Raw genomic sequence first — 24225 nt, 5'->3', positions numbered from 1 at the left:
CCTACCTATTATGTCTGTTTTCTTCACGCAGTGTTGTCAGTATAATGGAATTCAAGGCGATTGTCATACATGTGAAAGGTTATGCTAGCTTTACAACCATATTTAATCCACCATTTTTTCATAACAAAATGCTTGTACCAAGACAGAGATATGACAGTTGTTATCCATTCGTTTGATGTGTTTAAGCTTTGCCATATGAGTATGGACTTTCTGTTTTAAACTTTCCGTGTTGTTTAGTTTTTGTGTGATTTAACTTTTTAGAACAGCACAAACGAGTCCCTTTAATAATTTAATAAGTAACGAATGGTTAAAAGTTTGAAAATAATGTTAAATACCTTAACACAAATATATAAGATGAATTATACTCAAACAGTAAAAAGTAAAATAGTTCAAGATATACGACATGCTTGTATGTTTTTTAAGACTTATAAATGACATAATGAACTCTGTACTTTTATGTATTCAATGCTCTCTAACTTCGTTATTGATTTTGCCTTCCAGCATTATCATTTCAAGACAATTGACTCTTAATAAGACAAATTGTGCGTCGTGCATACTAATATTATAATTCTGGTATCTTTGAGTATTATAAACAGTTTTGTCATGATGTAGTTGGTGGCAAGCTAAGCAGCTATTTAAGAGCTTTCAATAGATGAAGACAGTTAACTCGTACTTCAAAATATTGTAAAGACTTTCACATTTCATTTGTCACATTTTGTAATGTTATAAAGCTTAATATGGTTGCCATCGATTTCAACAGCCAGTTTCCTCAAATCGGGATTGTAGGCAATGTAACGAGGACGCTTAATTCTATTGTCTTCGTCTAACATAGAGTAAACTAATCCATCGACAGCATTCATCTGGATTATCTTGTGTTCGGCACTGCTGGCAACAAAAAGAATATTGTTGTGGAACACAATTCCTCTAGGACTTCCCACTTTCACTGTCCAGATCAGCCCTCCTTTAAAATCGACACAGTGAACGGAGTCTTTTACTATATCGACTACAAATATGACCTGTTTTGTATAATCTAAGGCAAGGCGTATTGTATTGCCAGTGAATTGTCCAAAGTGTCTGGTATTACCCGGTATGACACACATTTCTCTAATGTTTTGATCATAAATACGAATTGTTCCGTCTTCTCCCTCGCCGTGTTCGACAGCAAAGTGGTCTTTATTATAACCAATACTGTAAGGTTTTTCTTTCACTTTAATCGTTTTGTGAGTACGTATCTTATTATGTTCGACCTTATATATTTTTATTTCCTTTTTATCAGCAATAGTGACTACTACAAAATCGTTAGCAGAAGCAGCCATGCCTCTTGGATCCTCTTTTATATCCTTTGCCATTTCAAATTTCAATTCACTGCTATATAATTTCAAACTCCGATTTTTATAATCGGCAACAATAATTCTGCCATCGGAAAGAATTACTATTCCACGAACTCTTGTTACTTCTTTGTCTCCTGGAGCGGAACTCATGAACTCATGTGCAAACATACCCGAGTACGGACCTTTCTCAACTTGAACCTGCGCATGCACCAGTTCCTTTGGACGCGAAACTATAGAAGTTCTTTCAGAGTAAGCACCAAAGGAAGTTAAAGATGCTGTTTCGTCTCTCGCGAGTTGTTTCGCGGTTATTGCATTATGCTCTTTGGTTGCTTTAAGTCTTGCATGTTTCTGTGTACAGTTGTCACAAAGTAACTGTTTACAGTCTAGACAAAGAATTACTCCCTGCTCCCCGCATTCATTGCCACACTGGACATCAGTAGAAGCGTGGGATATATCTTTGTCAAGATGTGATGCATCTAATAAGACGTGGGAACGTGTCGCTTTACATTTCATATGATAACCGGTGCACTCAAGGCAATAAAGTTGCTCACAATTAACGCAAAATGATTCTACCTTTTCATCCTTTTCGCAGCCATCACATGCTGTTGATGCAGCTTCCATTCCTACAGCAAAATTAAAAAAAACGATTTAATTAATTTTAATAAAATAAAGTTTGAGCATTCATTCATATTTTGCTTGAAGTCTATGGTTTTATTCAGATAATTGATTCCCGAATAAACTTACCGCTTATAAGTACTACTGGCCTTACATGTAGGTTGCAACACAGCGAGTTGTTTACTTTTACGTTTAACAATATGGCGTCACCTGTATAAATTCCTTGTATTGAAATTGATGTTCATTTTTACAGGTAAAATTTTAAAATAAACATGGAAAATCTGTTTTTCCTTTTAACAAACATTTACGTTAAATCATATTTACCATTATTGATCATTTTCGGTTTTGCAACCCGAATATCAGTGCATGGTCGAAGGTAAATGATACATACAGTGAATACAACGAGTCTTTATATTTACACTAATATATATTAAGAAGTAATAAATATGATTCAACTTTTTGAAATTTTGGGTCCTCAATGCTTTTCAACATTCTACTTGTTAGGCTGTATACCTATTTGGATCGAGTGTCACTGATGAATCTTTATGTAGACGAAACGCGCGTCTGTCGTACTAAATTTATAATCCTGGTACCTTTGATAACTATTTATACCACTGGGTCAATGTCACTGCTGGTGGACGTTTCGTCCCCGAGGGTATCACCAGCCCAGTCGACAGCACTTCGGTGTTGATATAAATATCAATGTAATGGTAATTTTTCTAAAGTTCCTGTTACAAAACTTTGAACTTTTCGAAAAACTAAGGATGTTCTTATCCCAGGAATAGATTACCATAGCCGTATTTGGCACAATTTTTTGGAATTTTGGATCCTAAATGCTCTTCAGCTTTCTTCTTGTTAGACTGTATACCTATTTGGATCTGAGCGTCACTGATGAGTCTTTATGTAGTCGAAACGCGCGTCTGGCGTACTAAATTATAATCCTGGTACCTTTGATAACTATTCAAACAATTTAGCTTTCTTAACATCGGCATCATGTTCAAATATTTCTTTTGCGTGAGCATATTAACTGTGAAAACAGTTATCAAAGGTACCAGGATTATAATTTAGTACGCCAGACGCGCGTTTCGTCTACATAAGACTCATCAGTGACGCTCATATCAAAATATTTATAAAGCCAAGCAAGTACAAACTTGAAGAGCAACGATGATACGAAATTCCAAAAAGTTGTGTCAAATACGGCTTAGGTAATCTATGCCTGGGATAGGAAAATCCTTATTTTTTTCGAAATTTTTTAACCATTTATGAATCGGTCTGATGAGTTATGCCATTTTTAAATGATTGTAATAGTTTGGTTATATGGTGTGTTTGAACAGCTCTGGAACATGTTAGATGACGATTAAGCGTTCAACGTGGGTAATCCCGCCACATAATGTATGTGCCTAGTCTAAATTAGGAACCAGTAGTTCAGTGGTTGTCGTTCTTCATGCTAGTCATTTTGTTGTCGTTAATAGTAAATTTTTTTTTATAAAATATGCTGTAAATTTCCCCAATCGAGTTGTTTCATATTTTATATGTCGGTGTCATTTATAGCCGACTTTACGGTATGTTTTTTTCTCATTGTTGAAGGCCATACTGTTGCCCATAATTATTTACACCCACATCACTTGAACTTTGATGGATAATAGTCTCATCTGCATTTTTTAACACATTTTTTTTTATAGTATAATTAATTCCTTGTATGTCTGGTTAATTCGTTCTTTAATTTTCTGTTCCTCTGCGAAATTTTGATTTCCTCTGAAAACAATTTTTCCCATATTCTGCCTTGCTTTCAAACTTTAAGAGTCAATTTTGATAATTCAAACAATAAAAAAGATGTTTGTTAAAAGGACACATTAAGCTCAGCCTATCTTTATCCGAAAAAATCATAAACACTACGAATGTATAAAATTGTAAATATTTTTAAAAGAGTCGATTACTACTCGATGCCAATACCAAAATTAAAATAGGCAGACACATGAAAAAAATTGATTCAGTTAAGCTGGTTTAGTTGATATGAAATCTCGATAAGCTACATCAAAACTTCATATATAGAATACAAAAAATATAAACATTTAATATTGTAAAAAAACACATAAAAAGACCACTTAATAAAAAGGAGGAATGAGATTCAGAAAGGTTATATAAAAACCCAGAGAAAACAAGCAAAAATTGGTAATAAAAAAAAGGATAAAACTATACAATATAAAAAAATGCGAAAAACACAAACAAACAAACACCCTAATACAAGATAACAAACATTTAAACAGCACAAACACCATAGACTAATTATGAGAAGCAACCATATATTGTTATATTGACTTTTGAAAAAAACCCTGATATTTACTGAAAGTTTCAGACTAAAGATGGACCCGTCTATTATTTGTAGGTCTGTAAGGTCATATAGGTCATTAGGCCTTCGATACTATCACACACTTTGGTTTTAGATATTGCATGGGCTTTGTGTGTTCCAGATTAATGCAAACAAATGTTATATCGGGTTTCACGATCCGTGCTCTAAAAAGATCATTCATGTGCGATCAAGAACCAAAATGCATACACTATTTGTAAAGGATGATTGTTAGGTTAATATTGCTAGTGGGAGGTTGATCATATTTTAAACTGACAAACTTTTCATCCATTACTGGAATGTGTTTAATTTGGTAAACCTCAGATTCTCAGAAAGGTAAACTTTTAAAATATCACTTTCTCTTCTAACCCTGTGTATTTTTTAAATAGATGAATGCATATAATAGATTTATTGATACATTTACATTTAAAATTTAACCAAACACAAAAGGTATGTTATAACTGATTTAAAAAGGTAAGCAGATAGGTACACTTCTTATTAAATATATTATTTAAAATAACGGATGCAACCTGTGAGATGTTTCGATCTATTAATTTTTATTTAAACATATAAACTCATCATATACCAGGACTAAATTTTGTATATTCATCAGACGCTATTATTGCTGTTACATAGAATAATTGAGTTGATTTATTATTCAATTGTGATATTCAGATATAATTTAATGGTACCTTATATCATGTTTTTTTGTTGTTGCTAATACCTAATGGTATGCAAAAGTTAGTTCAAATCACGTTAGACATACGAGGCTTTGAACGACAGAACTGTGAAAAGGCCATGTTTCTCCATTCAATTCAAATATATATGGAAGTAATGTTTAATTTCCCCATTTTGATGATATGTTTCCATTATTTCTCTTAGATGCTATCGTTAGTTAGCTTTAAGTTTCATCGTCTTGTTTTTTATTTACAATCAGCGTCATTATGCCTCTGATAAACATGCTGCTTCAAAAAAAAAGCTGCAAATCGCGCCATAGAAATAGTAAGTTATCTAAACCATTCTAGTTCCTGAACTAATTTGTATTTTTTGTTTATCATGTAGATATGGCAACAGTTTCAAAAGTCTGCGATGGATGTGACGAAGTTACGACAACCTTTGAAGTATACTGTGCAAATTGTGACCAAGCATTTTGTCACGATTGCACGTTGTACCATAGAAAACTGAAGTCTACTCGCATACATATCCTGGTAGATGCATCACACGATATAACGGACTTAAATCTAAGCTCAGTGAATGCCAATTGTGGTAATGACTGTGGTGAACCAGCAGTAAGTCTGTGTATCGACTGCAAACAGTTACTTTGTACCAACTGTACGAACAAACATTCGCTACTTAAAGCAACGAAACATCATAGCGCCATCGCGGCTAAACAACTACCAATAGATGAAACCATATCAGTAGTTTCTGATCGTCATAGTGTAAGCGGTGATCGCAGGTCACTGGCTTTTACTCAACATCGTGATGATACATTCCAAGCACAAGTACAGGATAACGGGCCATTCAGGGGTCAATTCGCCAATGAATTAATGAGCTCTGCTCCAGCTGATAAAGAAGTTACGAGAGTCCGAGGAATAGCAATTCTTTCTGACGGTAAAATTGTCGTTGCAGATTACAAAAATCGAAGTTTGAAGCTATTCAAACGTGATCTGAAGTTTGAAATGGCAAGAGAACTGAAAGACGATCCTAGAGGTATTGCAAGCACACAAAATGATCTAATAGCGGTAACTATAGCTGATAAGAAGGAGATCAGAATTTTCAGAATTGATAATAAGATACGTACGTATAAAACATTCAAAGTAAAAGAAAAACCATACAGCATTGCTTATCATAAGGAACATTTTGCCGTAGAAAGTGGAGAAGGGGAAGATGGTGCCATTCGTATTTATGAATTGGGCGGAAAGGAGTTGTTTGTCATACCAGGAAATACAAGAAGTTTTGGGCAGTTCACTGGCAATACAATACGTCTCGCCTTGGACTTTATGAAAAAGATCGTATTTGTGGTAGATATTGTAAATGAATCCATCCACAGTGTTGACTTTAAAGGGAACTTATGTTGGTCAGTGAAAGTGAAGAGTCCACGAGGGATCGTTATGTTCAACAATATTCTGTTCGTGGCAAGCAGTGAAGTCAATAAAATATATCAGATGAATACAACCGATGGACTGATTTACCATCTTCTTGACGAGGACAGCAGAGTTAAAAGACCGAGATATATTGCCTACCAACAAGACTTGAAGATTCTTGCAGCGGAAATCGATGGCAATCATGTTAAACTTTATAACATCGAAAAGTTAGGTATCAAATAACGAGAACGTATTTATGAATTTTGTAACAGCAATTCTGCATTAACTTATTTTAAATTGCTAAGATTGTCATTTGTAGAAATTTTATAAAAGCAGTAAAGTATATATAGCATTTGCAAATATAATAAATATCAGTACAATTTCAAAGAATGGAAATGCTATATCACACTCTTGTGTGTAAATGATCAATTACCATATCATATTTATATGTATATTCATGTCATCTCCCTATAATATTTTTGTCCATACTTTAATCTCAATTTCACACTCTGCTTAATTGAAAACAGATTACCACCTTTAAATTGAGAGTGAAAAATGAAAAAAGTTAGTCCTATTACACTTCCAAAGTTTTTCATTTGTTTATCTTATTATCTCAGTTACTTTTATTATCATTTTGATTATTATTATTATTTGTTTAGTTTTTTTTGTATTATGTTTTTATTTATTCAATCACATATTGTATGCTAATGTATTGTTGTCCCTTTTCTGTACATTTGACGATTCATTATAGAGAATGAAGTATTTATATATCAATTTTTATTAAAAATTAATCCAAATTTGTCGCATCCTAATAATTTCTGTCCTAATGACTATCTAGTAATTGTGGCTTCTTTGTTTCACTTTTCATCATACTATTCGCTTTTTTTTTAGAATCCGATTCTGTTTAAAGCCTTTTTTGCTTCTTTTTATGATTCTTGAATACTTGAAATAGAACAAAACACTTCACATCTACCTTATGGTTATTTGTTTTTTTAACAAACAAAAAAGTGGACTTAGCTCGTTTTGTATACTTCGTTATTCTGGTATTGCGACGATCAGTTATTGCGGCGAATATTTTACATGGCTTCTCTTTACTGTTATTAGATCCCATAACACGGAAAATCATGTATATGCTTCTTTATATTTTACCATAAATACAAATAAGTCTTAAAAACGATGCAAATCAGTAAACATATTTGAAGGATCAAATTCGATTATCAAAAATAGCCGAACGTCGTGAAAATCTATGTAACCCTCCTTATAGTTCTGATTATAGGCAAGTTATACTTAACATGATAATAGAACGATTAAAGTGCTGAAACGCGAGTTGTACCGTTAGAATAATCAGTAGTTGGAGAAAGGCTTTATCCAGCAACGTACTTCAATTGAATTTTACAATTGGATTCAAAAACCTTAAACCATTTTTTTAAGAAAAGAAGACAAAGGTATTTTTATACTAAGAACATATGAATTAAATAATGAACAACATTGACATTGAGCTATTTAGAATTTTCATTCAGATATTGCAGTGGGTTTATTGTCAATTTTGATAACTGTTTTTTTGGTAATAAAACCAAAGACTCGTCAAACTGAAGATACTGCAACTTTAAAGTCGACCAAGCTTCCAAATTGCAAATCATTATATTAATTTTTGCTTTGATTAAGCAAGATGAATATATTGTTTTACGTTAAAGCTACCTGGTCCCTTTGTATTGCATTACTTTGAGTTTCCATTCAACTTCCGAAGTACAGGTTTTTAGAAAAATGGAAAAAAAATAAACTCATGAGAGAATATAAAAGTTTATGAATGTTACATTTAGTGTTACTATTATCTCTTATAAGTTCTAATCAGTTGCTAATAAGTTATAAACCAAGAGTTCCAAATGGTGAAGTTGAAATCATCCCTTCGTAAATTTTACGACGCCATCACGAGTTGGTTGACTAACCGTTTCACAAATGATATCGGATATGTTCCTTAAGTCGTAACTAGAATCCCCTTCCCTTTCATGAATTTGACCTACCGAATTAGACTATTTACCGGATTTGTAATCACATAAGCAACACGACGGGTGCCGCACGTGGAGCCGGATCTGCTTACCCTTCCGGAGCACCTGAGATCACCCCTAGTTTTTGGTGGGGTTCGTGTTGTTTATTCTTTAGCTTTCAATGTTGTGTCATGTGTACTATTGTTTTTCTGTTTGTCTTTTTTTAATTTTTAGCCATGGCGTTGTCAGTTTGTTTTAGATTTACGAGTTTGACTGTCCCTTTGGTATCTTTCATCCCTCTTTTTTTGCACCGTTCTAATAGATATCTAGTGTCCATAACCCTTAACACTGTGTTTGAGGTGAACATAATGCTCAAGACGTTATAGTTCCGATGAACTTATATGCACTGCACCTAACACTGAATGTTTCAATTCAGTAAAAGGTCCCTGTATAACCAAATATATTAAAAGTTCAACATAAAATTGTGAATGGAAATGGTGAATGTGTCAAAGAGACAACAACCCGACCATAAAAAAGATAACAATAGAAAGTCACCAACAGGTCTTCAATGTAGCGAGAAATTTCAGCACCCGGAGGCGTCCTTCAGCTGGCCCATAAACAAATATATACTAGTTCAGTGATAATGAACGCCATACTAAACTCCAAATTGTACACAAGAAACTAAAATTAAACTTAATTAACTTGGGACAGGCGCAAAAATGCGGCGGGGTTAAACTGTTATGAGATCTCAACCCTCACCCTATAATCTAGCCAATGTAGAAAAGTAAATGCATAACAATACGCTCATTAAAATTCAGTTCCAGAGATGTCCGAGTTTGATGTCAGAAGATGTAACCAAAAAAAGAAAAACCACACCAAAATGACAATAATACATACATAACAATAGACTACTAGCAGTCAACTGTCATGCCAGCTCCAGACTTCAATTAAACTGATTGAAAGATTATGATTTCATCTGATTTGAGCTATAACATTCAATAAACATCATTTATCAAAATAGAAACTACATCGTTCTCCCTGACTTGGGCACATTGACTTGTGGCAGATTTTACTTCTTTAAGTTTTTCTTTCAAAAATATTTAAAATATCAATACATTTTTATTTTATAAAAGTAAATAAAAAAGCATCGATATAATTCAATTATATAATTCACTTAAGTTCAGGAATTTAGTTGAGGAAGTTTTTTTTGTTATTGTTGTTGATTGAATGCATACATATCGTATATCTTAACTGAATTTTGTTTATGATAGACTTAAACTGTCTAAACATGTGTGTTTGTTTGAATGTTGCCAATGGTGAACATTATATAAATAATATAACGTAACGTTTTATGCTCGGATTAATGTGCTAAAAATAGTTGTTTCTGTGTACGACATGAATATTAATGATCTATAAATGATAACATAACATTGTAAATATCATCAAGTACAATCCTAGTTGTAGATGATTCTGTCTTGTCAATATATTACCTATAACTTAAATCGCTCATATTCTAATTTCAGTTTTAGCTAAATGTGAAACATGAACAGAATTTGCTTTACCACATTTTTGCAAGTGCATGACAATGATCATTTCTAGAAAATCGGTTATTCTCCGAAATGTATCAGGTGTATTCATAGTATAAGTACAATTTCGGAAAGTTTTATTTATAATCTGAAACAATTCGAGCATCCTTTTTGGTCTACTCTACCGATCGAAAGGGTTGTATACAACTACTTTTGATGATAAAGAAAGTTATCATATAAATATTATTATGAAATTTTTAGCAATGCTAGAAGTTTAGGAGTCAATTACCATTCTTCGATAGCACTGAAAAATACCGAAAGATAAAAATTAAGACAACACTTGTTTACCTTTGTGAACAGTAATTTAAACACAGGGTAAATATGTTTGTGTATTTAGCTTTCGAGACATTTTACAACATCAGAAGAAATGGTGCTTTAACGAAATAATTCCATTTCCTAAACCGAAAGTAGGTTATAAAAAAGTATAAGCCAACAGCCCTTTATTTACATAATTTCGGACAATCTTATGTTTCTTTTTCTCTCGATTTTTTTTAACTCCTGTTACTTTTTTAGTAAGGTATATAACATTGTGATTGGTTCATATATTAATTGCAATATAAATTTGAAAACAGAGGTAGTCTTGCTTGTAAAATTCTGCATGCTGTATTTAGACTTTAGTTATGTTTGGTTTACATAATCATAGTGCGATGAACAATACAGTCTTTTAACGTACTTGTATACTTGTAAATTATCAATGTTTCTTATAATAGTGATAAGTAAATATAATTATTCTACAATATACAATAGAATAAAGTAAAATGACAACAAAAAACCGAACTCAAAGGAAAAATGAAAACGCAATGTCTTTACCAAATGACAATTGACTTCGTACAGACATTTCCGAATGTAAGAAATATTAGATGAAATCTTGGTTTACAGCTATTAAAACCTCCAACTTATATATCAGTTGGATAAAATACCATTATATTGACAACTCTGTTTGAACATAACAGGTAAAAATGACAAAAATAGAGACAAAATCGTCAATACTGTGTTATAATCTTAATCACTACAACAACAAACGAATATATAAAAAAGAAGATGTGGTATGATTGCCAATGAGACAACTATTCACAAAAGACCAAAATGACACAAACATTAACAATTATAGGTCACTGTACGGCCTTCAACAATGAACAAAGCCCATACCGCATATAGTCAGCTATAAAAGGCCACGACAAGACAATGTAAAACAATTCAAACGAGAATATGTCAACCAGGATAAAAACAACTTGACATATAGACAAAGCACATAAGCAAAAGGAAAGATTAGGTAGATTAAACTTAATATTTTCTTTACCTAAAATGATTATATGATATATGACCAACATGCCGAAAAAAACAAATACTTTTCAGTGGAAATGGTCCCGTTATTTAAATTGTTATGTCATTCGAATCATTGTGTTGCTTCCTTGCTAGTTGAAAGGCACGAATGACTAATAAAAAAAAAATCTTCAAGATTCCTCGCATTTGAAAATATATTCAATAGACATTTAAAGATGAACAAATGTGTTCCAACTATAAGGTCAAGATACTTTTGAAATGGGTGTCACACTTAACTCCGATTCAAACAAATGAACAAATCAAAAGAAACCAAAACACGCAAAAATTCTGCGGGGCTTAACCTGTTTTTGTGAAATCTCAACCCTGTATCTCTAGCAAATATGAAATAAACAAACAAACAGCAATTTGCACAGTTTAAATCAGTTTTAAAAAGTCCAAGTCAGATGTTTGAATAAGTTATCGAAGAAACTAAGTAAAATTACAATGATCAACATAAATTAACAAAGGACTATTAGTAGATATAGACATGCCAGGTCCAGATCTCAACTAATCAGAACCAAAATCATTTCATCACATAAAGTTCAAACCACAAACCCTCCCATTAGGGGTTACGTATAATGCTTTATATTTTATACATGTATCATGCCAACAACTGGTTTTTAGAATCAGTGCGTTTATTTTCGATGCAAAGACACTATGACAAAATCAATGTAAGTCCCAAAAAAATGCCATCTTGAATACATTAACAACAGTTTAATGTTTTAGTTAATTTTTGAGGTGAATGACGACAGGTTTGTGCTCAATAAAGTACAACCATACAAAATGGAATGTTTAATCCTGATATACAATTATGAGTGTTATCAAGTCATGATGCATGTTAATATATATTCATACACAAGCTGGAGTCAGAAATGCTTTCTTTCAGAAAAATGATTGAGGTCAAGTGGGTGCATTTATAAAAGTCAAACTTGTGGAGCTGTCCTTAAGATATTGTTTCTGAATTTGCAATGTGGCAAAAATCAATAAATTTCTACTGGTGTTTGATTACTATTCTGTTGACTGTGACTTAACATCTCATTATCTTTCACTCGCTTACTAGCGATTAGAGAATAACTAATGTACTACAAAATTTAACAAAAACATTTGATGAATTTTATTACATGTATACCGACAACGATTTTGTCCTTCTACTAGCGTCGCTGCCTGTTTTCTTGTTTGAGGTTAACACTGTCTATTTGACATATTCATAGTATGCTAGGACTATTTTAAATGTGTAAAACCCTATCAAAGATAATTGGTTTATATAATAGTCAACGAAAACAAAATAAAAAAGAATTAGCTTTAATCAACTAGTATTTCAATCAGTTTATTGATGTTGTTATTTATACATCGTCAATAATTTTTACGCAGAATAGTCAGACTTGTCCTGTTATATCATTTTCCAAAAAGATTTTGTTGCCTGAATAGATCATAACTTTACACTTTTATCATATATCAAATGTTTATAGCTTACTCTCTATGTCGATACTTTTTAACTTACAACTTGAACTTTTTCTAATTAGATAGCCTTTTCCGGAGTATAACGAGCACTACTAGTGTTCGGGTTTATCATTAAACATCAAAAATATACAATGACAGATTTAAACATGTTTAATATACTCTGGAATATCAAATTAAAAGAAAAAAAATCGCTAACAGGGTTTGACATTGATTTAGGATTTACTTTCCTTATCCGAAATGGAAACATAATTTCTTTGTATTCAGTTTTGCAGTAGTCTATATAAGAATTTCATTTGGTTTATATATACACATTTAAGCAAACTAGTGACTTATTTATCTTTAAGTATCACGAAGAAGAGGTGCCAATTATACGGGGATCTTTACGATAGTTAGATGTGGAAATTCACAGAAACAAAAAAAAATAGCACAAAGAGTGCAACCAACAATAAGCAATCATACGTTGTCAAATAGCAAGCGATCCAGAAAAAAACCAAGTTGAAAATAAATGTAGCAAAACGGTGACCAAAATTTTCTTTAAACATAAAAGTCATTATTATACCAAACAGCTGTATCATTTAAACATAGACACATTATGACCTTGTTCCTGTATATGTAAAGGCTAAGTGAATTGTTTTCTTGATTAAATAGTTTTGCGTATACTCAGTCCACCCCATCAATCATTGCAATATCAAAAATTTACTTAGAAAAACTCCCGCTTTTTGCACGCGTGAAGAATAAATGAGTTTCTCTAATTCTATGGAAATTTATCCCTTTTCGAACCCATTGTATAAAAAAATTTAATCAACGTGTGGTTGCTGGTGATCTCAGAAGATCATTGGATGATTTTAAGGGTCATGACCTTTTTGGCTGACTGGATGAACCAAAATATGATAACAGGTGTTAATGAAATTGACAACTTCGTGCAATGTGAAAGGCACTCGAAGGGGATTTTCGGTAAACAAAAAAAGAAAATGTCTTTTTAATCACTAGAGAAACAGATTCTTGCATAGTTACTCGTGGATTATCGGATTTATCCAATCTCGATAGTTAAATTATAAATTTTAAAGTACTCGCCGAGGCGGCTCGAACTTTAAAATTGATAATTTAACTATCTCGATTGGATAAATCCGATAATCCACTGGTATCAATGTAAGAATCTATATATATATAACTGCCCTTCCTTTACTACCTAAAACACTTTGGTCTTAAATTTCTTTCTACAATCCATCTTGTAAAATCAAAAAATTATATAATTGATATTAAAAAAAAAAATAAAAAAAAAAAAATACTGAGCTCCAAGGGAAATTTTAAACGGAATCCCTTAATCAAATGGCAAAACCAAATGATAAAACTCATCAAATGAATGGACAACAACTGTCATATTTTTGACTAGGTACAGGCATTTTCATATGTAGAAAATAGTAGATTGAACCTTATTTTATAGCGCTAAACCTCTCACATTTATGACAGTCGCATCAAATTCATTTATATTTACAACGATGCGTGAAAAACAGACACATGATAAGTAAAATTGTCAAAATATGGGCACAGCAGTCATCATCGTGTAACAATCTCAATTAGAACAAAAACAAACAAATATTTAACAAAGAAGCACAAAAAATGTATCTATCAAATTATATTTACTCTTTCTAACTTTAAGAATTAATTATTCTTAAAAAAACGTTTACCTGATGTCATTCCAAAGGTTTACTAATGAGATAATGAGGAAAAAAACTTACCGGTTTAAAGTAAGATAATTATCTGCTAATATTAACACGTTAATTTCACAAATACAGAAGCATTATGAATTAAGTTTTCATTCACCTCTTACGTCCAAAACCGGAAATGTGTCGTTAATCTACATACAAGTATTCAATATAATAGGTTGTGCAACATCAACGATTATAATATGTTCACTTACTTCTACAAAGTACGTTGCTTGTTTAGGAAAACAATTTGCTAAATCAATCAAAAACTCCCTAAGACTAATTCAACGTCAAAAGAATTTGGCACTGGTGACTGTTTCGTTTTTGTGTTGCGATCAATACTAGGCAGCAGCATTCTACATATTTAATTAGCTACACGATACGAAAACAGTATAATTCCAGGAAGCATGCAAAGTCAACATTCTAATTATAACTTTTGAAGTGTGCACCTTCACCTAGATTAACTCTCACTGAATTCTGATATATAAATATATAAAAGCAACATCCATTCTTTATATTAAAATATTGCAATAAAGTATTGTAATTTTGTGTACTAATTGTAGACAGATTCATTTTTAGCTCAAAGGGCCAAGTAAGCTACTCTCATCACTTGGCGTCCGCCGTCCGCCGTCCGTTGTCGTTAACTTTTACAAAAATCTTTATCTCTGAAACTACTGGGCCAAATTTAACCAAACTTGGCCACAATCATCATTGGGGTATCTAGTTTTAAAAATGTGTCCGGTGACCCAGCCAATTATACAAAATGGCCACTATGGCTAAAAATTTAACATAGGGGTAAAATGTAGATTTTGGCTTATAACTCTGAAACCAAAGCATTTACAGCAAATCTTACAGGGTGACATTGTTTATCAAGTAAAGATCGGATGAATCGGACAACTGGTTGTTGGGTGCTGCCCCTGAATTGGTAATTTTACAGACATTTTTTGTTTTGTTTGTTATTATCTTGAATACTATTATAGATAGAGATAAACTGTAAACAGCCATTATGTTCAGTAAAGTAAGATATACAAATAAGTACACATAACCGAAATGGTCAGTTGACCCCTTAAGGAGTTATTGCCATTTATAGTCATTTTTTACCAATTTTTCATATTTTTTTGTAATCTTTTACCAAAATCTTCTTTTCTGAAACTTCAGGGCAAAGTTTCAACCAAACTTGACCACAATCATCATTGGGGTATTTAGTTAAATATGGGCAGTGACCCAGCCAACCATACAAGATGGCCGCCAAGGCTAAAAATAGAACATAGATTTTGGCTTATAACTTTGAAACCAAAGCATTTAGAGCAAAACTGACAATGAGTTGAATTGTTTATCAAGTCAATATCTACCTGCCCTGAAATTTTCAGATGAATTGGACAACCGGTTCTTGGATTGATGCCGTCCCCCATTTCAAATTATTAAAGAATTTTTGCCGTTTTTGGCAATTATCTTGAATACTATTATAGATAGAGATAAAACTGTTCATTAGGTCAATATCTATTTGCTTTTTCAGACCAATTAGGCAACCTGTTGTTGGATTGCTGCACCTGAATTAGTAATTTTAAGAATATTTTGCAGCTTTTGTTTATTATCCCAAATATTATCATAGATAGAGATAAACTGTAAACAGCAATAATGTTCAGCAGAGTAAGATCTACAAAAAATTCAACATGACCAAAATGGTCAGTTGACCCCTTAAGGAGTTATTGCCCTTTATAGTAAATTTTTAACAATTTTCATTAATTTAGTAATTTTTTATAAATTTTTACAAATAATTTCCTCTGTTTCTTATGGGCAAAGTTTATTATAGATAGAGATAATTGTAAGTAGCAAGAACGTTCTGAAAAGTAAGAAACTTCAAACACATCACCATCACCAAAACTAAATTTTGTCAAGAAACCATCTGTGTCCTATGTTAAATATGCACATATACCAAGGTGAGCGACACAGACTATTAAGAGCCTCTAGTTTTTATCAAAGATTGTAACTCTCTATTATATATGAAGTATTAAACTGACGAAATAAAAGTAAATATGCTATTTAACAGTTACTGCGAATTTCTAACTAACTCTGTTTATCAGAACACTTTTTATTGTAAGAGTTTTGTAACACGGATTTTCATGTGTGTGCATCTCCTTCGCAACCGTAAAAGATTACGACAAAATTAGCTCGAAATATCCTTCGGATCTTATAAAAGAATAATTTTGACCGAAGCGGTCTTTTGATTCCATATGAGAGTTATTTCCCGTTCTGTTATTATAATAAGAAAATGAATTTGAAACTGGTAAACCATAAGTAAAAGAGACCTAGATTATTTTGATTTGAGGTATTTGGTTAAAAAAAGTTTAACGGTCTAGGTTTAAGGTCAAGGTCATATTATAAATTTTGGATTTTGGCTTATTACCACTTCCTTTCAAAAACCACAAAAGATATTGACAACAAATTTTACTAATTTGTAAGTTGCGACATGTTGTAACACATTAACATTTAAAACGTTTTCTATGTTGTGTCATGTGCACTATTGTTTTTCTATTTGTCTTTTTCATTTTTTGCCATGGCGTTGTCAGTTTGTTTTAGATTTATGAGTTTGACTGTCCCTTTGGTATCTTTCGTCCCTCTTTTAAAAAGGACGCTGAAATTAAACTAGAGTTTCCTCCCCACTTGTTTATAAATATACGCACATAAAGATATAACTTAATCATATATAACTAAGATCTAGGCTCTTTTGATTTGAGGTCCTTAGATTATGACCTTGGAATTAGGCTCAAGGTAATAGGTAATCTGACGTTCTAGATATTGACCTTTGCTTTTACTTCATATGTAAACCTGATAAAACGATACTTATCATGAAATCAAATAGATCATACTTTGAACGACAAAATTATTTCATTTATTAATATTACTTTTACTTAAGGATCTTGACATACTTTGAATGACAAAACTATTTAATTCAATAATACTTCTTTTTCTGTTAGGTCTCTTTTTTATGATATACATTTGACGTGAAACTTTACTTATGTATCCCGTCATACTTTGAACCACACAATTATTTTATTTATTATTACATGTATTACTTTTACTGTTAAGTTTTTTTGTTTGTTAAATCTACTTAACGTGACTCTGCATTTATGTAAGCCGTCATACTTTAAACGACAACATTATTTTATGTATACCTGTGGGAATTTCAAACGCGCAATTTTACACCAGTACTGAAAACCTTCCATCCTTTACGGGTAGACTTTACATAGATAGATAAAGTCGTATAAGATAAGCAAAATGAGTATGTTAAATTTGATGTATGCCTTTTTGTGCTTCTTCGTTACATTTGTTGTTTTATAGTGATTAGGATGATAACAGAGTATTGACTGCTGTACCCCTATTTTTGAAATTTGCACTCTTTGAGTATGTTTGTTTTGTTCATGCATCGTTGCCAATGTAATGGACTTATGCGACTGTCATACAAGTGAGAGGTTTAGCTAGCTATAAAACCAGGTTCGATCCACCATTTTCTACATTAGAAAATGTCTGTACCAAGTCAGGAATAGGACAGTTTTTTTGTAATTATTTTATTTTTGATGATGAAACATGTGAAATTACATACTACAGTATTCGATACACATTTTAACAATAAAGTAATACTTGATAAATCAATAAAGTCATATGGATATAATAAGATATAGATATAAATATTACAAAAATATTTTGTTAATTAATCAAATAAATTAAATAAAAGCTGCTTCTAACAAATGCCATTTCTGATCCATTTTTACTTTTTGTACAGGGGTTAAGAAACATACAGAGTATTTTTCTATATTAATCCAATATTTTAAATATTCTACCCCACCACATTTTGTGGGGAATATGTTCTTACATCTACATTTGTATATATAATATTTGAAATACAACAAAATATTGTTAACTATTTTACTGTTGACAAAATCCTCCGACACACCTAAAATGACTTCTTTTGCACTGAAAGGCAGGAGAATGCCATAATTTTTAATCCAATCTATAACGGATAGTCAAAAGTTTTGTGATACATTACATTCCCAAAAAATGTGATAAATATTTTCTTTAATTTCTGAACAAAAAGTACAAAGTTCAGTTTCTTTTAATTTACATTTCAATAAAAATGAATTACATGGTAGAATCCTATGAACAATCTTAAATTGGAAGTTTTGCAAAAAAGAGTTTCTGGTTATGATGAAGGGCATGGAATATATAGCATTCCAATCCTCAATCTGCATATCTAAATCTCTATCCCATTTTTCACGGGAAGATAAAGATAACACTTTATTATCCTCCAAAAATAATGTATAGAAAAATTTACAAGATTATGGTTCCCTTTTAACTTTATCTATTAATTTATTTTCAATAATTTCCAGTTTTGAACTACCTTCTATTATACTTTTCCATCTCTTTGGAATCGCACTTAAAATACTATAAATTCTACAAAGTTAGTATTGATATCATACTTTTTTTTGAATTCATCATATGCGAATAATGTATTATTATCTGACATAAGATCATTAATGAAGAATATACTATTTTCAACATATTTGAACCTCAAAATAATCTTGCCATCTATTTTGATGTTTGGATTCAGCCATATGGACTGGGTCAAAATTTCAGTATTGTTTTCAGCTTTAAGCTTATTTTTTAACTTGGAAAAATTTACCAGAATATCATGCCAAAATGGATTAACTTTTTCTGCTAAATAAAGTAAACCTTCCTGACTTATGTGTAAAATCTTGTCCCCCCCCCCTCCAAATTTTTGTATATAACTAAGTAACAGGACTTTCCAAGGAGAGTAGTTTTGGGGATCTAATAATTTATACAGCCAAGACATTTTTACACTATAGCAAAAATAATAAAAATTGGGCATCTTAAGACCACCATCACAGTGTTCGGACATTATCACTGCCCTTTTCACTTTATCAGGTTTTCCTTTCCATAAAAAGTTAAAAAAATATATTCTGAATCTCCCTCAAAACCCCTTCTGGGGGGTTAGGAAGGACAGTCAGAACTTGGACCAAAATGGGAAGTGCTAAAGTCTTAATAACTACAACCCTCCCAATATATGTCAGTTCTCTATAAGCCCAAGTATTGAGTAATGACTTGATACTGTTTATCTTGGCTGTAAAATTACATAGAGTTTTATCCATTTTAGCAAGTTCAAACCATATGCCTAGTAGTTTAAACCTCCCAGAATGGTTCCAGACAAGATTTTTTTCTGGCAAATTTTTTTCTATACTGCCCTTTTTTTACCCAATCCATACGGCTTCGGTTTTGTCAACATTACACCTCAGTCCAGCACATTCTGAAAATTTATCAAACAAGTATAAACACTGATTTAGGGATTTTTGGTTACCATCCAGGACTACGGAAGAATCATCAGCGTATTGACTCAACAGAAATTCAGAGTCATTAATTGTTACACCTGCAACCTCAGGGTCATTTTTAATAGCTGCACTTAGTAATTATAGCACTAAAATAAATAGGTAAGGAGACAGAGGATCCCCTTGACGGACCCCCCTTTTTAATGAAAAAAATTCTGAAATATAACCATCATTCAACACAGCACTAGAAGCATCACAGTAGCAAGCCTAAATCCAATTTATAAATGTATGGTCAAATCCATAAAACTGCAAAGCCTCATATATGAAAGACCATTCGACTGTGTCGAAAGCTTTTTCAAAATCGACTAAAAGTAAAAGTCCAGGAATGTCGTCTTCTTCCATCTTTTCCATTAGATCATAAATAAATCTAGTACATTCGCCAATATACCTACCTTTAAGAAAACCTTTTTGTGTGTGACTAATTATATTTACCAAGACCTTTTTAAATCTATTTGCTAGACTGGCTGTAGCTATCTTATAGTCTACACACAGCAGTGTGATAGGTCGCCTGTTCTTAGGATAAAACTTTGACTTACCCTCCTTTGGTATACAGGTAATGAGTCCCTGTCTTTGAGTGATAGAGAACTTTCCATACTCTAAAGCCTCATTTAAACATCTTACTAGTGGAAATTTAATATCATTCCAGAAAAATTCAGACATTCCTGTACTGATAAAGGTCCTTCACATGATTTCACCTCTTCCTCAATAGGGTTTGTAATAAAAGGATTGTCATGCTGAAGAAATGTGCTCCTGTGAGTCTAAAGTAACAATGGGTTAGAACTAGTATACAATTTTTTATAAAATTGTTTTTGTTCATTTCTTATAATACATGAATCCGTTATCTCAGATTCGTCCTCCAGAATAAGTTTGGGAATAATTTTTTCTGTATAATGTTTTTTTTCCAAATTACAAAAATAGTTACTTCCCTTTTCCCCCTCTACTTGCCATCTTGCCTTTGCTCTTGTAATTATCCCTTTAACATTTTTTTCTCTTATTACTTTTAATTCTAGTTCCAACCCTTCTCTTTCTTGTTGTACTGATGGCAAGTTATTCTCTATGAGTTTTTTTTATCTAATAATAATATCTTGTATAATAATTCTTTTTCTTTATTATTTTGTTCCTTCTTCTGGAAAGACGAAAATGAGATTGCAGATCCACGAACTTTCAACTTAATCATATCCCATAAAAGCTGATAGCTTATATTAAACTGTTTGTCCTCTGTCTCAATATCAATAGATGGACTCATATTCTTCAATGACAGTTTTGATATCCCCTTTAACTTTTTCAATAAACTCAGTTTCCTTCAAAAGACTGTTATTAAATTTCCATGTACCCTTCCCTCTAATCTGGCTTGAAAATTTTAAATCAATAAGTACTGGAGAATGATCCGATCTATAACTAATTCCTATATCTGATGAAATTACAAATGCTTCTATATCAGAGGTAATCATGAAGTAGTCCAAACGACTTTGTTTGCGATTTGGACCCCTCCATGAGTACCTCTTTTCAAAAGGGTGTTGCAGGCGCCATATATCTAATAAATCAAGGTCATGCATAACCTCATGTATCTTAGCTTTTGACTGAGGGTTATTTTCATTTCTATAATATAATGTGTCTATCTCATAATCTTGAACAACATTCCAATCACCCACGACTACAATTAACGAGTTGCCAAAGTGGGATATTTTGTTTTTTATGTTGTCAAAAAAGGCTGGTTCCTCATTATTTGGTCCATATATTGCTGCCAAAGTTATACGATAGTCCTGAATGGTGATATCTAATATAACAAAATTACCAGACAAGTCTATGGTTTCTCCATGGATTTTAAATTCAAAAGTATTTCTGAAAAGAACAGCTACCCCTCTACTTTTACTATAAAAAGAACTAAATTTCCCCAAATTTCCCCATTCATGCAGCCATTGTTTTTCTTTTTCAGATGTGCTATGGGTGTCTACTAATATAATTATATCATATTAGTCCTTATATTTTGTAAATATATCAATTCTTTTAACTGTTATTGATAAACCCCTGCAGTTTACACTACCAATAGTTATAGTCGACATACTATTATCAAGTGGTTAAACAAGAATAGCTTAAATAATAATAAATATAAATATCTATAACCCCAATATATTCAAACAGTATCAACAAACCATACACATGTGCATCTATACGTAAAAGTGTTTTCCCAATGTTTCAATTTTTTACTTAGAGTTACCCCCAACCCCCCAAAAAAAGTGTCGAGAGCATCATAGTATAAATAAAATGAGCAAATATTTTTGTACTAAAGTAAAACTGAAAGATATATCAAAAAGTTCTGTGAAACTTCATTTGTACCTCAATTTGCACGTTTTAATTTTAAATTTGTGTATTGTTCGTTTTTAAGAGAGACAAATTCTCAGACAATGTATACCAAAGAATAGCATATATAATAATAAAAGTCAACATGCTAATTTATAATCCCCATGCTAAATAAAAGAAAGTAAAGTAACGAAAAAAAGAAACAAAGAAACCCAACATAATAACAACAGAGCATTTTTATCAACACAGGTACATGCAATAATACAATTGAAGAAAAAAACGAAAAAAAACCCACATATAAATATACACATACATATGCCATAAACATGCACCTTTAAATCCTGATACACGAAACAACCATCTTTATATACAACTGAATTAAAATTGCTGACCCCATCTTAACTGTACATGTACATGCATCTCTCATCAGCTCATTTCAGTGTTACATGTATATTGTATTTATCCAGAGTGAAACTAACACTTAAACACTTATTGTATGATAAAATGTATTGACAAGGGTTTCATTTATTAAGTGTTTGTTTATCAATCTCACGATTATGTGCAGAGAATAAGACAGTTGTTATCCATTCGTTTGATGTGTTTGGACTTTTGATTTTGCCTTTTGATTTTGGACTTTCCTTTTTGAATTTTCCTCGGAGTTCAGTATTTTTGTGTTTTTACTTCTTATGAATAAAATGAAATTGAATAAACAAAGATTAAATTTATGAAAAACAACGAAAAATGTGTATCGTTTGAATAATCAGTAGTTAGTTTTAGCCTGCAACATGCATCAATTGAGTATTGCATTTGGATTAAAAAACCTAAAAATAGTTATTTAAAAAAAATATATTTTTAATAATAAGAAGACATGAACTCACTGACGTTGAGCTATTGCGCACTTTCACTGCAATCAGTTGGTATTTAGTCAATTTCTTATTGTTTTTTTTTTGTTTGTTATAAAAACCAAAGACTCGTTAAACTGAAGATACTGTAACTTTAAAGTCGACCAAGTTTCCAATTGCAAATCATTATATATATACATTTATTTCTGCTTTAATTGAGCACGAGGGATATATTTTATAGGTTATAACTACTCCATGAATATTAACTACACACGATATTGAATGTTAATATGTAGTTAGATTTTTATGCACTTAAAATGCGTTTTGATTCCAAACTTATGTTATCGATTTATTTGATAAACGTCATTCCGTACACATTCAATAAATAAGTTAAGACAATATCGTTAGGCAGTGCTGTTCTGTGTACTGTCTTTCTTAGACTTATGATACTTGATGGTCCCATTGTATTGACTTACTTTTATCAAATGCGTTTCCATTCGCCATATGAAGTAGACAAATCTAACTCTAACTTAGTCCAAAAACACAACAAACGTAGTCCATGTATGCATGAGCTAAACTAACTTTACATAGACATTTGAAATTATTCAATTATTCAAGCAGACTTAGTTCATGCTAGTCTTAACTTAGTTAATGTTAGTTGCCGTCGTCCATGCATGCATGGAATAACCTTAGTCATGCTTATTCTTTAGTTTCTATGTTGGGTCATTTGTACTATTGTTTGTCTGTTTGTCCTTTTCATTTTTAGCCATGGTATTGTCAGTTCATTTTCGATTGATGAATTTGACTGTCTCTCTGGTATCTTTCGTCGATTTTTAAGTCCCCAAGTGTTCATGTTTACATCAAATGCAAAGATTAAGTCATACTATCAAGTATTTGCAATATATTTTTTTAACGTAAGTTACAATGCACCATATGTCTTTAAATCATGATAGATAGGTTGAATATGAAAAAAATTAAAAGAGAGAAAAAAATGATAGTTTCATCAAATTAAAAAATAATCTAACTAACATCATTTCAACAATGTTATTTTTAAATTACATTAAATTCGTTTGCTATTCCAGTTGTCTAACTTAGAACTCATTTAGTATTATGTTTGTTATTTATTTCCTGTAATGGGAGAAGAGGCTTAACATTACGAATGTTGACTTATATCTTAAAAATTTCGAAACGATCTTTTATTATTGTATTACGGAAACAAATAACATAGATTAGACGCATTTG

At 31.7% G+C, this 24225-nt stretch overlaps 2 protein-coding genes across 4 annotated transcripts; one reads left to right on the top strand and one right to left on the bottom strand.

Moving 5' to 3' along the window:
* Positions 1 to 307: 307 nt before the first annotated feature.
* On the bottom strand, positions 308 to 14824 carry LOC134696739 (uncharacterized). 3 transcript variants are annotated; one of them, XM_063558669.1, is made up of 2 exons: positions 14654 to 14824; positions 308 to 1954 (listed from the first exon to the last, which is right to left on the bottom strand). In XM_063558669.1, the coding sequence occupies exon 2, from the start codon at positions 1950 to 1952 to the stop codon at positions 702 to 704; it is 1251 nt and encodes a 416-aa protein (XP_063414739.1). In that variant the 5' UTR covers positions 1953 to 1954; positions 14654 to 14824; the 3' UTR covers positions 308 to 701. The 3 variants fall into 3 exon arrangements, with proteins under 3 accessions (XP_063414739.1, XP_063414748.1, XP_063414754.1); XM_063558678.1 differs by lacking the exon at positions 14654 to 14824 and adding an exon at positions 14472 to 14606; XM_063558684.1 differs by lacking the exon at positions 14654 to 14824 and adding an exon at positions 2076 to 2184.
* Positions 2304 to 7110, top strand: LOC134711638 (uncharacterized). The gene is made up of 2 exons (XM_063572382.1): positions 2304 to 2338; positions 5356 to 7110. Exon 2 carries the CDS (start codon positions 5358 to 5360, stop codon positions 6618 to 6620), a length of 1263 nt encoding a protein of 420 aa, XP_063428452.1. The 5' UTR covers positions 2304 to 2338; positions 5356 to 5357; the 3' UTR covers positions 6621 to 7110.
* Positions 14825 to 24225: the final 9401 nt, after the last annotated feature.

Source organism: Mytilus trossulus, chromosome 1, assembly GCF_036588685.1.
Source record: "Mytilus trossulus isolate FHL-02 chromosome 1, PNRI_Mtr1.1.1.hap1, whole genome shotgun sequence".
Taxonomy (NCBI): Eukaryota; Metazoa; Mollusca; class Bivalvia; order Mytilida; family Mytilidae; genus Mytilus; species Mytilus trossulus.
This window is presented reverse-complemented; position numbering and strand designations above follow the sequence as displayed.

Excerpts from the sequence above, each read along its gene's own strand:
- LOC134696739 (XM_063558669.1), bottom strand. The coding sequence starts at position 1,952 with ATGGAAGCTGCATCAACAGCATGTGATGGCTGCGAAAAGGATGAAAAG.
- LOC134711638 (XM_063572382.1), top strand. The coding sequence starts at position 5,358 with ATGGCAACAGTTTCAAAAGTCTGCGATGGATGTGACGAAGTTACGACA.